Source organism: Raphanus sativus, chromosome 5 (assembly GCF_000801105.2).
Source record: "Raphanus sativus cultivar WK10039 chromosome 5, ASM80110v3, whole genome shotgun sequence".
In the NCBI taxonomy this organism is placed as follows: Eukaryota; Viridiplantae; Streptophyta; class Magnoliopsida; order Brassicales; family Brassicaceae; genus Raphanus; species Raphanus sativus.
The window spans coordinates 7,567,465-7,582,388 of record NC_079515.1 but is presented as its reverse complement, the minus strand read 5'-3'; the positions used below and the strand labels follow the sequence as shown (position 1 = coordinate 7,582,388).

Genomic DNA, 14,924 nt, shown 5'->3' with positions numbered 1-14,924 from the left:
TTATTAGAAATATTAAGCCAAAATAAATTAAAGAGATTACTTCTTCTTATAATAACTTTATATTTTTATTAATAATTTAAAACTAATTTTATAAATCATATTTTTATATATTATTATTAATATAGATTTCCCCTGCGACATCGCAAGGGTTCCATTCCTAGTTAATACAATAAACAACAACAAAAAGCCCCGCCTTATTTAATAGATTTTCTTTCGCCGCAGGTTCCGTCGGAAACCCCACTATGTATATACCCTAACGGCGAATCGAATCGATTAATCGGAGAATATTTTTAGGGTAGATATTAACCAACGGCTGGTAAATGTCTCTGCGGGGATTGTAAAATTAGAGAAGTGACAACGAAGGAGTCTCTCCCTGTATGGATCGATTGGCAGAAGAAGAGAGTTCTTGTTCTTGGTTTTGGAGTTTTGAACAAGTACCTTCCATCACTTAGTTCATCAGATGGGTTTACTTTGATTCAGTTAAAATCTTCAGGGAAGCTAGAAGCAGTCAAGTTCAATGCCTCTCCTAGCTTGGAAGGAGAAGTATCTCACAGAGACTCCACCTGCAACACTGAGGAGGTGAACTTATTGTACTTTCCTGATGGTAACATATACAAACTCCCAAGACGGTTCAAATACCTCGAACTAGACTATCTCTCTGCCTACACAAAAGGGAACCTCGCCAAGTTCTTAGAATCTAGGATGAGCAAAAAGAAACCATCAGGTTCGAAGAAGAAGAAGAGTGATCCTCTTAGCTTAACCTACCGCGAGGAGATATGCGAGAAGTTGAATCTCTGCGGGTTCGGTAGAGACAGATGCTCCTCCACAGTTACTGCAGTCTTCAACAGCATCAACTCACCAACAAGCGTTTTCGATATTGCGTTGAGAGAAACCTGGTCAAGCTTACCTATGGAGCTTCTGTTGCTTGCCTTCTCAAACTACACCGAGGTTGAAGGTGTTCTGTTAGACAAGAAGAAACCGTCTCTCGAGTTCTTAGCTGTTCCGGAGTTTCCTCAGTTACCACATTTCCTCTTTAAGGAAACCTTCACGCCGAAGCAGCAGATGGTCAAAAAAGATACAACCTAGTGCTGACCTCATTGGCCCTGTTCCTCCACTCCCAGTCCTCCTCGCATTACACGAGTTCCCGTAACGGTTGTCTGAATTCAGAACAAGTTTTCTCAACGGATGTAGAGTTCTCTAGCCGGTGCAACTAAATCTCCAAAGTTCTCTAACCGGTGCAACCAAATTTGTTTGTCCTAGATCGAACAATAGTTTGGGTGTGTGATAACTTTATATACCCGTTCATTATGATTACTAACCACGAATTTTATTTTATCTCGTCTTGTAAGTATTTGGAATATAAACTTTGAATAAGAAAAAGCTAGATTTGGTTATGTTTATGTGTTCTCCTAAGCCATGTCATAATACTCCCTTTATCATGTTGAGCATAATTATGAAGATATCAGTAAATATTAAATGATAAACAATAATTTTGTTTTAATAAACAACACTAATAACATCATTAAAACAACTTCATTGGTAGTATGCAATGGAGTTCTCCTAATTAAATTTAAATCAAAATTAAATAAAACAAGAAAGAGAGTATCCAAAGTATGCCAATTAAGAACCTCTAAAATATTCATTTCACAAATGGCAATTTTTGATTGATTTTATTTTTCTTTATAAATCAGAATTTAATCAAATAAACATATTACATTTTAAAACTATTATTTGTTTTGTTTAAGATACTAGATGAGTTTTTAATGGATGGACATGCTCTTAGTCTTATCAAAAATCTCCTACAAGTTTTATACTAGGACTAGCATAAGTGCATGAGTTTATTTTATTTAATTACTGTAGAATATAATGGTCATTTGTGACTAATTCAAAACGAAAGTGTCTCACATATTAAAGTTTGGTTGTTTTTGTGGGAAACTTAAGTTTCCTTTTTTCTACTAATCAGAATTTGTCATCAAATGCCCGTTTTAAATTGAAGTGAAACCAAATCTAAAAATCAATTCTTTTATGTTCTTCCTTTTAACTAACATTTATTTTTCTTAAACATTATCAATTGTTGGTTTAATTTCTATATTGATCTTAATTTGTTGTATTTAAACCATAATAATTTATCATCAAATGTTTTAAATATACAAATCTAACTATGTGTCATCACTTGTATGACCATTTGATTGCACCCATTTTGACCAAATATAATACTTCTAAAACCAATCACAAAAAAAATTAAGATGCATAAGCAACTGATTTTAGAATTTGGTTATTTGGTATTGTTAAAGTAAATTTCTAGAGAATATGATTGGTTTTGACGATTAAATAAGATAAATGATTCATACTAAACTATTGGGTTTTTGGAACTTGGTTCATCCGATAGATTGAATTGGGGTTTACGCTGTGCTGGAATCAATTTCACCGGGATTCAGATATAGTTTTTTTAGAAGTTCCGTACTTAGGCTGTTAGTATTGAATCTGCAGATTTCTACACTTCTTCCATGCATACTTTCCATACTTCTTTACTCCTGCTTTTAGCATCAAATCCTCGGCAACTCTCCAGATATTCTTCGTATCCTCTGCAACACCTGACATCTCTCTCTCTTTGCTTTCGCTGGCACACTCTCTCTCTCTCTGACTCTCAGAAGAAAGAAAATTTAATTATGGTCGAAAGTCTAAAACTCTTATCTCAAAACATCTCTATTTATAAGAAGGCCTATAATGCTAGCGGTTAAACTATAAACTAGCCCTTATTATTATTTTTTTGGGTAAAACAACTAACTGTTATTTATAGTACTTACATAATTATTCATTTATATACACATATTAAACTACACTTTCTTATATGTAAAAAGACATTTTACCCTCATTTTCATTTAAATTAAAAGGAACAAAACTTAAATCAAAATTATTTATGTATTTTAAGGGTTCACGTGTATTTTTTGTTTCTCGTGTTTTAAATTTCATTAAAAATCTAAATTCAAATTAATGAATCATAGACTTGAATCATATGTCATATAAACCAGAATATGCATACGTTGTTTCTCAAAAAAAAAATGCATACGTCCTTATTAAGTGAATTATGTAGTTCATGTGCGTCATATACATTTTCAGTAATGTTCCGTTGACAAAAACTATTATACTTTATACATGTGATGGTACATGAAAAAAGAACTGTATGTTGGGTCATATAGTTGTATGTTTGATGAGTTCTGGGATCAATATTCCTACGGAAAGCTGATTTGATAAATTTTGTATTCATGGTTTTTGCAATTTAATATTATGATTTTATGTTGCAAGGAGCAGCTAATATCTAATTAATGGAGTATTATAGTTCAATGCAATCCTGGTTGAATGGATGTTTTGTTACAAGTTTCAACCTGAAATTTTCTTTAGTCCTTTATCTCTAGGCATCATTACATCAATGGACAGGGCTCCCTGTTTTTCGTGAACAAAACAGAGTTCATTCTTGTTCCATAAGCTGAGCAGTTCAGGTGACATGTCTTTCCCTAGTGTTGAACTGCACGCTGAATAAGATGCTATAAATGTAGACGGAATATCTGAACAGTTAGATATAATCGTAGCCAATGCGAAAGTAGATTTCAATGAAAGCTACTTCGTTGACACAAAGTTCAGTGACTCTACATAATTATGCTTGTGATATACACAGACTTTACGTAATTAACAAACCAAAAGTTGATGGATGGTATATCTTTGCTAGTTTCCGTGGGAGGAGAATCGTCTTGTACATGACACAATTACAAAAGTATATTACAATAGTTTTCAATTATTTGATTGAGTAATTTAGTCATTATATATATACAAAAAGGTACTTTTCAAAAAAAAAATAGTAGCGTAGTTTTCAAATTTTGATCTCATATAAATGTATTTTCCCAAATTTTCCCAAATACCACTGTTTGCGTGCTCTGGGGCTTATTTCGAGTCATGGCTGAGTGATATCCAGATTTGGTTGAGTAAATATCGGATGTTAGTGGTTGCCAGATAAAGGCGTCCTCCACTCCCATTTGACTAGGTTGCAAGCAGCGAATAGTCGCTAGCAGTTCAGGTAATAGTTCCTCAATTCTCTTCACATTCCATTGTAAATCGTTTGTGAGGAGGTCTGATACTCGTAGGTCTCTAGCATCTTCTGAAATAGGACCGAAAGGTTTGACATCATATGATAGGGAGATCCAGGAATCCTGCCAGATTTTTGTTGTTAATCCATTCCCAATTATGTTTCCTAAGTTTTGCTTAAGGAGATCTTTGTCATGGAGAATGCTTCTCCATCCATAAGAACAAGAAGTCGGTGACTCCACATCCAGAAAGGATTTCTTATGGCAATACTTCCCTGTAAGGATTCTTGCGAGGAGGTATGAAGGGAATGTTATCACACGCCATGCCATTTTTGTTAGGAGAGTTTGGTTGAAGATCTGTATATCCCGAAAAGCCAAGGCCTCCTTCTGCTTTAGTTAATGTCATGGTTGTCCACGAGACCCAACATAACTTTCTCTTTTATCATTATTCTCTTTTGAGGAATTTTATCTATGGAATTCTATAAAATTTGTGGGTCAAGAATTTTATGATTTTATCTATGGGATTCTATAAAATTTGTGGGCTCTCCAATGTAAAGAAGTAATTTAAAGATCTCCAATGAGTTTCTTGTCTCTAAAATAGCGTAATATATCATAGAAAAAAACAGAAAGAAAGATATATCAAAATTATTGGCGGCTAAGAGATGAAAAATAGACTAATTCCACTAAGCAAAAGAGAAAACATTGCTTCCCTTGCATATTTTGGTAATATGTAGATTTTTTAAAATAAAAATGTTACTGATATGAACTAGTTGATAAAGCATCGGGGACAGGGGCAGAGCTACATCATGAGGAGTGGGGTCAGCTGACCCCGGTCAAATATGAAAAAATAAATGTGAACCAGTTTTTCTTAGAGATGTTTAAGCTTAGGGATGTGAATAACAATTGCTTAGTTGATCTACTTCCTTTCATTTGACCCCCTTTATACCAAGTTCGATTTCCATCTGTGCACCCTTTTGTCTTTTTTTCTTACATTTTTCTTTAACTAATTTGGACCTAAAATCCGATTTTAAACGCAACATGCTAATCAAACCAGTTTTTTATTGTTTTTCAAGTGTTTTCTTATATGTTTTTTGTTTGTTTACGTTCTTATTGTTTTTTCTTTCAGTTGTTTTGAAATTTGTTTAGTCATTTCCACTTTTGTTTTAAATTTTTATTTAACAAATAATTTTTAAATACCTTATGGACGATACTTTTTGTGTCAAATATAATTTCTTCCAAAAATTAAAACAGCCTAATAGTTTATGTTACAAATACTTCAAATATTATTAATAAATTATATTTTTATAAATTTAAATTAAATTAAATTAAATTATAACCCGGTTTAAATATTTTCTGGCTCTGCCACTGATTGGAGAAAGGTTTAATAATATGAATTAGTCTTGTATTGCTGGCAATTCTGTAAAAGAAATTTAATTAAAAAAAATAATAATCTCCCATTTATAACCGGAAAGCAATCTTTAAACGGTGGGTTTGAATTTCTGTTGAACAGAAAAAAAAAAAGAACCCTACAAAAAGAGATCAAAGTCAATCATCTTCTTTTGCATCAACACAAAATTAGGGTTTATCGAAAACACAATTCCTAGAAGCTTCCTTATCGTGGAAGAAACTATCAGATTCAGACAAACCTCTCTCTCTCACACAAGACCGTAGCTTTCCTCTACTGATTTTCCGACAAAGCTTAAATTAAACCTTTTATATGCAAGTGAAGCGTGTTCCTTTTAGCTCTTCTCTAGTTCCCTGTCTAAAAAAAGATTCAATTTTGTTCAGATTCATCTATGTGTTATTGAGGTTTGGCTAATCTCCGCAGGTTCGAAAACACCGATGAACTCCCATCTCTTCCGCGTAATCTGTATACTCCAACTTGGTAATCGCACTCACGAGCGGAACCCTCATGATGTTTCTACGCAGAGAAAGCCTCCATCTTCGGCCACGGAAGCGACATAGCTCACAAGCTCAAAGGCTTAACGCCTCACGACGAGCTCCTCATCCAGATCTCTCAGTCCTTCTCCGGTCTGCTTCTCTTTGCGATGGGTCTGGTGGTGCTTTTCATGGTCTCCTTTGTGAAAGACAGAGACTTTCACAGCTTCTTCGCCGGAGGCTCTGTGATTCTCTACGTGCTGATGGCTCTGTGGAGAGTTATCTTCTAGTGGAAGATTGAAGATCTCGCCTTTGAATGCCCCAAGCAGGCTCTTGGAGATATTGCTTTGGCTGTCTCTTGAGTTTTCTTCCTTGTTTATACTTGGAGAGAGAAGTATGATTGATTGGTGTTTTGTTTGTTTGTTTAGTGTAATCTTTAGATCAAAACCATGGATTCTGTAAATAAATTTGTTGTGAAAACACTTAAGACCAAACTAGAGCAGTTTCCAGTCGGATATAAGTTCATCTTCAACGAATGGGATGGTTCTGTGGACAAGTACCTTCTTCTTCATCTTCTCCTCCAATGCAGATTGCGGCGAAATGAGACGAAGCTGCCAAGTCTAGAAGCATAAACTTCCATTCACCAACTCTCTCATCTGCTTTGCGGCAAAGGTTGTAGCTTCCAGCGTCAGACCTGGTGATTGAGAAAGTACTAAAAGGTGAAGCAGAGAAGCCTTTCCCCAATGCTTTTCACATAAGCTTCTTTGAGAGTCCATAGCTTAATAAACTCCTCCCGCTGAGCCTCGGTGTCTGCTATACTCGACAGAAACTTAACTTCTTCAGACGAGTAAAATCTTTTTGCAAGTGATAACAACACATCGAGGTCTCATCTTCCTTGGATACGTTCACTGTAACTCCACAAGCTATCAATGAATCCGTGTGTGAGATGTTGAGTTGCAGTTTGGGATGATTAGTAGTATATCATGAACCTCCCAATCTACTTCAGGCTTACCGTACAGATTCTTCTTGAAAACTTCAAGGATCTTGGATCAACCACTGTGTTGTTGTCTGTCTGGTATCTTGCAACTGTGGTCCGGACCAAGGTACGAGCAAGCGATGCATTCTTCTTCGTAAGATCATCACTCTGCATCCCAAGGACATGATCTTTCTCCGGTTGCGAGAGAAGGTCAGAGTAGAGATTTGCTATTCACTTCGTTTGGTAATATATACCAGAGATGAGTTTGCATCCGAGATGGAAGTTGTAGAGGAATCAAAGAAGACAACATCACAGCGATTCTCATACGGCGGTGCCGCAGCATCGTCGAATTAATGGGATTATGTTTTCCATATTTTTTAGGTTTTAATGAGAATAAAATTACTGAAAAGCCCCTGTCTTCAATCAAGTCTTGTAGCCGTTTTCTTCTCTCCGCTCTACTTTTTCCTTTTAATAGACTTCCTCTCGTCTCATCTTCCAATGGATGTTGTAGATGATTGGGGACGCAAATCCGCCGTCTCCTCCACCGGAGAATCGATCCCTATTTTCCTCTCGAACCCATCAGAAGAGTCACAGCTACTCTTCTCTTCTCCCTCACTCTCTCCTCCGGTTCTCCACCGCGTCCCACACCTAACTCACTCCCGGTTCCTCACCGTCTCCGGAGGCATCCCTCCGTCGTCCTCTTCCGCGATCGAGTCCTCCTTCCGTATCCCGCATCCTAACGATGAAGCCGCTAGGGTTCTCTCCTACAACCGCCTCCAGTTTCTACCTTTCCCCCACGGTAAAGGCAAAGGCTCCGTCTTGGTGTTTTTCCCTACCGGAACTAACCTCGATCAGCTCGGGTTCGTGGTGGTTTCCACCGGTGATGGAATCCGGGTCATGGGTTTGGGTAAAGGTGAAGCCTTTGTGTCCAAAGAGCGATTCTTTTCTAGAGTTTTGAAGATTTCTGTGCAACCTATTAGTGATTCGAGAGAGTTGGGATACGTTATGGTTTGTTTGCTGTGTTCGATTCATTGGTACTGTGTCAAGTACGATGAGTCTCGAGGGAGGCCGGTTTTGAGTTATATTGGAGGTCATCAGTTTAAGAGCTCTTCCCTTGCTAGCGCTTCTTGGAGCTCACAGCTTACCGGAGAGTGTTTGGTGTTGTTAGAGAACGGTGAGGTCTTTGTGTTTGAACTGAACGAGAGGCATTGCAGTGGATTCAGAGGTTGCAAGATGAAAGTTTCTTGGGATGATGATCATCAGAAGAGTTGGTTAGGATGTGAGTTTGGTTGGAGGCTCGGGACTTTTATCGTTGCTCGGTCTGATGCAGTCTTTGTTATCACCAGAAGCTCTTCTGAGAGTTGTTGTTGTAGTGTGAGAGCTTTGTTGGAGTCCGAGAGTCTGAACATGGCTGGAACTGAAGAGTTTGTTGCGTTTGCCAAGGCCGGTAGTGATAGTTTTCGGTTTCTTCTAGCTTCTAAGAGCTCTGTTTATCTTTGCGATCAGAGGTCAGGAGTGCCTTTGATGAAATGGCAGCATGATGTTGAGAAGCCTTGCTTTATGGATGTTTATAGCTTGTCTGATCTCGGGTTCCGAACCGATGAATCAAGTACTTCCTGCGTTGTAGTAGGTTCGTTTTGGAATGCAGAATCTCAGATGTTCTGTTATGGACCTTCTCCTTCTGTTGATAGTGATCCTTCTTCATTGTCTGTCTGGGAGCTTCCACACAATCTACTCTCACCAGCTGGTAAATGTCTCTGCGGGGATTGTAAAATTAGAGAAGTGACAACGAAGGAGTCTCTCCCTGTATGGATCGATTGGCAGAAGAAGAGAGTTCTTGTTCTTGGTTTTGGAGTTTTGAACAAGTACCTTCCATCACTTAGTTCATCAGATGGGTTTACTTTGATTCAGTTAAAATCTTCAGGGAAGCTAGAAGCAGTCAAGTTCAATGCTTCTCCTAGCTTGGGAGGAGAAGTATCTCACAGAGACTCCCCCTGCAACACTGAGGAGGTGAACTTATTGTACTTCCCTGATGATAACATATACAAACTCCCAAGACGGTTCAAATACCTCGAACTAGACTATCTCTCTGCCTACACAAAAGGGAACCTCGCCAAGTTCTTAGAATCTAGGATGAGCAAAAAGAGACCATCAGGTTCTAAGAAGAAGAGCGATGATCCTCTTAGCTTAACTTACCACGAGGAGCTATGCGAGAAGTTGAATCTCTGCGGGTTCGGTAGAGACAGATGCTCCTCCACAGTTACTGCAGTCTTCAACAGCATCAACTCACCAACAAGCGTTTTAGATATTGCGTTGAGAGAAACCTGGTCAAGCTTACCTATGGAGCTTCTGTTGCTTGCCTTCTCAAACTACACCGAGGTTGAAGGTGTTCTGTTAGACAAGAAGAAACCGTCTCTCGAGTTCTTATCTGTTCCTGAGTTTCCTCAGTTACCACCTTTCCTCTTAAGGAAACCTTCACGCCGAAGCAGCAAATGGTCAAAGAAGATACAACCTGGAGTTGACCTCATTGGTCCTGTTCTCCCGCTCCCAGTCCTCCTCACCTTACACGAGCTCCGCAACGGTTGTCTGAATTCAGAACAACAAGAGCTCTTCTCACCAGATGCAGAGTTCTCTGACAGGTGCAACCAAATCTCCAAAGCGGCTCGGGAAATGGCAAACTCGGGTGTAGGCGAGACAACCATATCACTAGACGATGACATGTGGCTCAACAGCGACTCACAGAAGGAGAAGAGGCGGTTCATTGCTTATTCTCCCATCACAGAGACAGATGATTCAGACAGGGAACATGAAGAAGAACTCACAAAGTTTGTCTCCAAAGTGCGTCGCAAAGACAGTGATGTTGATGTTGGTGGAGGAAGATCAGGGCTTGAGGTGTTGGATGATATGTCTCCGGTGGAGATTTGCTTCGAAGACCGTGATGCGAGTTTTGATATGAAAGCTTTGTTTATGTGCAAGGCGCTCGTCTCTCAGTGGCAAGATCGTTCTACTCTATATCAAGACTTTCTTTCTCAGTACCATCTCCATAAATAAGTTAATAAGTCTTGTACACACACACACACACGGCTTTGTTTTGTCCTCGCCGACCAATTTTGTTATCATCTGATAAATTTAATATATGCTTTCTTCTCCTACTCTGTTTTTTCTATCTGTATTATTGTGGACAGGAGGAATAAGTTGCATCAAAAGATGTGGAAAAGAGTAAATAACAGATCAGTCATGATTTGCATTAGTTCCACACAATCTTACCTATAGAGCTTTTGTTGCTTGCGTTCCCTCAAACTACACTGAGGTTAGATGTGTTTTGTTAGACAAGAAGAAACCAATCTCTCGAGTTCTTAGCTGTTCCGGAGTTTCCTCAGTTACCACATTTCCTCTTTAAGGAAACCTTCACGCCGAAGCAGCAGATGGTCAAAAAAGATACAACCTAGTGCTCTCCTCGCATTACACGAGTTCCGTAACGGTTGTCTGAATTCAGTACAAGTTTTCTCACCGAATGTAGAGTTCTCTAGCCGGTGCAACTAAATCTCCAAAGTTCTCTAACCGGTGCAACCAAATTTGTTTGTCCTAGATCGAACAAAAGTTTGGGTGTGTGATAACTTTATATACACGTTCATTATGATTACTAACCACGAATTTTATTTTATTTTGTCTTGTAAGTATTCGGAATATAAACTTTGAATAAGAAAAAGCTAGATTTGGTTCTGTTTATGTGTTCTCCTTAGCCATGTCATAATACTCCCTTTATCATGTTGAGCATGTTGAGCATCAGTATGAAGATATCAGTAATATTCAATGATAAACAATAATTTTGTTTTAGTAAACAACACTATAACATCATTAGAACAACTTCATTGGTAGTATGCAATGGAGTTCTCCTAATTAAATTTAAATCAAAATTAAATAAAACAAGAAAGAGAGTATCCAAAGTATGCCAATTAAGAACCTCTTAAATATTCATTTCACAAATGGCAATTTTTGATTGATTTTATTTTTCTTTATAAATTAGAATTTAATCAAATAAACATATTACATTTTAAAACTATTATTTGTTTTGTTTAAGATACTAGATGAGTTTTTAATGGATGGACATGCTCTTAGTCTTATCAAAAATCTCCTACAAGTTTTATACTAGGACTAGCATAAGTGCATGAGTTTATTTTATTTAATTATTGTAGAATATAATGGCCATTTGTGACTAATTCAAAAAGAAAGTGTCTCACATATTAAAGTTTGGTTGTTTTTAGTGGGAAACTTAAGTTTCCTTTTTTCTACTAATCAGAATTTGTCATCAAATGCCCTGTATTAAATTGAAGTGAAACCAAATCTAAAAATCAATTGTTTTATGTTCTTCCATTCAACTAACATATATTTTTCTTAAACATTATCAATTGTTGGTTTAATTTCTATATTGAGCTTAATTTGTTGTATTTAAACTATAATCATTTATCATCAAATGTTTTAAATTTACAAATCTAACTATGTGTCATCACATGTATGACCATTTGATTGCACCCATTTTGACCAAATATAATATTTCTAAAACCAATCACAAAAAATTTAAGATGCATAAGCAACTGATTTTAGAATTTGGTTATTTGATATTGTTAAAAGTAAATTTCTAGAGAATATGATTGGTTTTGACGATTAGATAAGATAAATGATTCATACTAAACTATTGGGTTTGTGGAACTTGGTTCATCCGATAGATTGAATTGGGGCTTTACGCTGTGGTGGAATCGATTTCACCGGGATTCAGATATAAGTTTTTTTAGAAGTTCCGTACTTAGGCTGTTAGTATTGAATCTGCAGATTTCTACACTTCTTTCATGCGTACTTTTCATACTTCTTTACTCCTTCTTTTAGCATCATATCTTCGGCAACTCTCCAGATATTATTCGTATCCTCTGCAACACCTGAAATATCTCTCTCTCTTTGCTTTCGCTGGCACTCTCTCTCTCTCTCTGACTCTGAGAAGAAAGAAAAATAATTATGATCGAAAATCTTAAACTCTATCTCAAAACATCTGTATTTATAGGAGGGTCTATAATGCTAGCTGTTAAACTATAAACTAAACGTTATTTTTTTATTTTTATTTTGGTAAAACAGCTAACTGTTATTTACAGTACTTACATAATTATTCATTTATATACACGTATTAAACTAATCTTTCTTATATGTAAAAAGACATTTTACCTTCATTTTCATTTAAATTAAAAGGAACAAAACTTAAATCAAAATTATTAATGTGTTTTAAGGGTTCGTGTGTATTTTTGTTTCTGGTGTTTTAAATTTCACTAAAAACTAAATTCAACTTAATGAATCATAGACTTGAATCATATGTCATATAAACCAGAATATGCATACGTTGTTTCTCAAAAAAAAAAAAATTCATACGTCCTTATTAAGTGAATTATGTAGGTCAGGTGCGTCATATACATTTTCAGTAATGTTCCCTTGACAAAAACTATTATACTTTATACATGTGATGGTACATGAAAAAAGAACTGTATGTTGAGTCATATACACAGTACTTGTTTAGTTGTATGTTTGATGAGTTCTGGGATCAATATTCCTACGGAAAGCTGATTTGATAAATTTTGTATTCATGGTTTTTGCAATTTAACATTATGATTTTATGTTGCAAGGAGAAGCTAATATCTAATTAATGGAGTATTATAGTTCAATGCAGTCCTGGTTGAATGGATGTTTTGTTACAAGTTTCAACCTGAAATTTTCTTTAGTCCTTTATCTCTAGGCATCATCACATCAATGGACAGGGCTCCCTGTTTTTCGTGAACAAAACAGAGTTCATTCTTGTTCCATAAGCTGAGCAGTTCAGGCGATATGTCTTTCCCTTGTTACAAACTCCCAAGACGGTTCCAATACCTAGAACTAGACTATCTCTCTGCTTACACAAAAGGGAACCTCGCCAGTTATCACTTATAAGTAAATGACAACTGATAATGGTAAATAAATGTGTATCTACTTGGGACATTGTTTGCATGCAGAATCTCATGCGTGACACAAAAACAAATAAAACAATGAGAGAGGATCCTACTTTTGAGATCAAAAGAAAAAAACAACACATTACTTGTTCTTGGTCTTCTTCTCTTTGGAAAGTCGTAAGATAGATCCTAACCCAAACGGAGATGGACCACCTATCACAGGAGTAACCCGAAAGCTTCCTCCTCTGCTGCTGCTGCTGCCGCCGCCGGTGTGCTTTTGCGGCCTGAACTGATACGAGCTGCAGCAGGAAGAGGGAGGACAAGAAGAAGAGGACAAATGAGATGAATGATCTGGTCCTGGACGTGGGGCTCCTCCATGTCTCAGCGAGCTACGCTTGTCAATGTCTCTAAGCATTGCCCTCTTCGAATTCATCACTGATCCTGTGGAAATGCTTCTTGTCAAACGAGGAAAGGAGCATATCAGACTCTTCTTTATATCGCAGTTTAGGCTCGAGCTTCTCGTGAAGCTCCAAAACGACTTTGATGATGACTTCTCTGCCTCCGAGACCATATCTGCGCGACCGTTTCCGATTCCTGGTGTTTCCTTCTGGCAGTATTTTCTCGACTGTTGAGGTGATGGCAATGGCTGAGGAGGAATAAGAGAGGAGGAGGGAGCAGGGATGATAGGAGGGAGCTCGTACTTGTAACGACGTTTTGGAATGGTGGATGCAGTAGTTACTTGGAAAGGAAGGATCATCCCATCAGCGAAGATCTCATCAGCAGGTGAGGAATCTTCAGGATCAAAGTTTCTTGAAGTGTGGAACTCGAAATCTGAATCTAAAAGTGTTGTGTCTCTTCGAACCAGCCCTGATGGTTGTTGTTGATGTTGTTCAATCGTAAGTGCTTTATCTGATTGGCCTAGATCATTCGCGAAGGATATCCGCTGGTGACTTGACTCCGCAAAGATCATGATGGTCCGTTATGCTGCAGTTAACAAACGGTAACGTTTTAGTGAGAATCAATGAGAAACAGAGAAAATGCAATGCAGGGAAGATTGAAAACTCACCTTGCTTGGAGGAAAGGAAAAATGAAAAAACTCTGCTCAGAGACTTTTTGTTTTTGAAGATCATAACGTTTTTGAAAAATTTAAGAGATTAAAGATCTTAAGTCTTATGTTAATAGAGGTTGAAAACTTCTATTAAAATAATGGATGTGGCGTGCCACTACTGCAAGAGACTGGAGAAAACAAATACAAACATTATGTCTTTTTTTTTGAGCAACAGCAACTATGTCAAGGGTTGAATAAGTACCTTACTTGGTCCAAAAGTACAGTTTATTATTTCTTTCTCCTCTGTTCTCCTAAGCTGAAGACTAATAACGTAAGCCACCTTGAAGACTTTTTACGATATATCTTAACAGCCTGATCATGCTTCTAAAGGCGAGCTAGTTTTGGATACTCTATGGAACCGATTGGTAACTTGCAGTATGACTGTCAACATGCAAGAACAAGAAGGTTTCTGAAGATGTTTCGTATCATTATCAGGTGTATAATCACTATGCAAAACCTAATTGTAGGAAAGGAGCAAGTGTCTTGCAACAAAATACAATTGTTTGTAAGTCAACTTACCCGAGTGAAAGGAAGCTGTCTGAAACCTTTGACATGTTGTAGTCTGAAACCTACAAAGCTGTCAAAATATCTAACAGCAGAGACAATTGTTGCTCAGCAGAGTTTATTGACCCAAACATGCTCAATCTAAGCAAGATCAGATATTTTTTTTAATTGCATAATAACCTTAATATCAATGAATTTACTCCCAAGCTGCTAATAGTAGAGACAAATAAAAATATATACTAAATGGAAAAAAAAGGATGTAAGGAAAGTTGCAGAGATCTGCATTATTGATTTAACAAAATAAAGAAACAGCTGGAGATTACAATTAGCTTTTGGTAATGAGAAAAAAAAAGAACACCAGTTGTCTCTCTCTCTCTCTCTTTTACAAATAGAAGAAGAATGTTAAGAAACCA

At 37.1% G+C, this 14,924-nt stretch overlaps 2 protein-coding genes and 2 pseudogenes across 5 annotated transcripts; 2 read left to right on the top strand and 2 right to left on the bottom strand.

The window, feature by feature from the left end:
• The first annotated feature begins 5,921 nt into the window (after positions 1-5,921).
• On the top strand, positions 5,922-6,376 carry LOC108861781 (uncharacterized; annotated as a pseudogene).
• A 16-nt stretch (positions 6,377-6,392) lies between these two features.
• Positions 6,393-7,300, bottom strand: LOC108859707 (uncharacterized; annotated as a pseudogene).
• An 80-nt stretch (positions 7,301-7,380) lies between these two features.
• LOC108856966 (uncharacterized) lies at positions 7,381-10,085 on the top strand. Its single transcript, XM_018630878.2, has one exon. It carries the CDS (start codon positions 7,432-7,434, stop codon positions 9,982-9,984), a length of 2,553 nt encoding a protein of 850 aa, XP_018486380.1. The 5' UTR covers positions 7,381-7,431; the 3' UTR covers positions 9,985-10,085.
• Positions 10,086-12,875: 2,790 nt separating this feature from the next.
• Positions 12,876-14,664, bottom strand: LOC108859521 (uncharacterized). 4 transcript variants are annotated; one of them, XM_057010207.1, is made up of 2 exons: positions 14,527-14,664; positions 12,876-14,388 (listed from the first exon to the last, which is right to left on the bottom strand). In XM_057010207.1, the coding sequence occupies exon 2, from the start codon at positions 13,867-13,869 to the stop codon at positions 13,042-13,044; it is 828 nt and encodes a 275-aa protein (XP_056866187.1). In that variant the 5' UTR covers positions 13,870-14,388; positions 14,527-14,664; the 3' UTR covers positions 12,876-13,041. The 4 variants fall into 4 exon arrangements, with proteins under 4 accessions (XP_056866187.1, XP_018488929.1, XP_018488930.1 ...); XM_018633427.2 differs by having other exon boundaries at positions 12,876-13,883; positions 13,966-14,629; XM_018633428.2 differs by having other exon boundaries at positions 12,876-13,883; positions 14,210-14,629.
• Between the last annotated feature and the right edge of the window lie 260 nt (positions 14,665-14,924).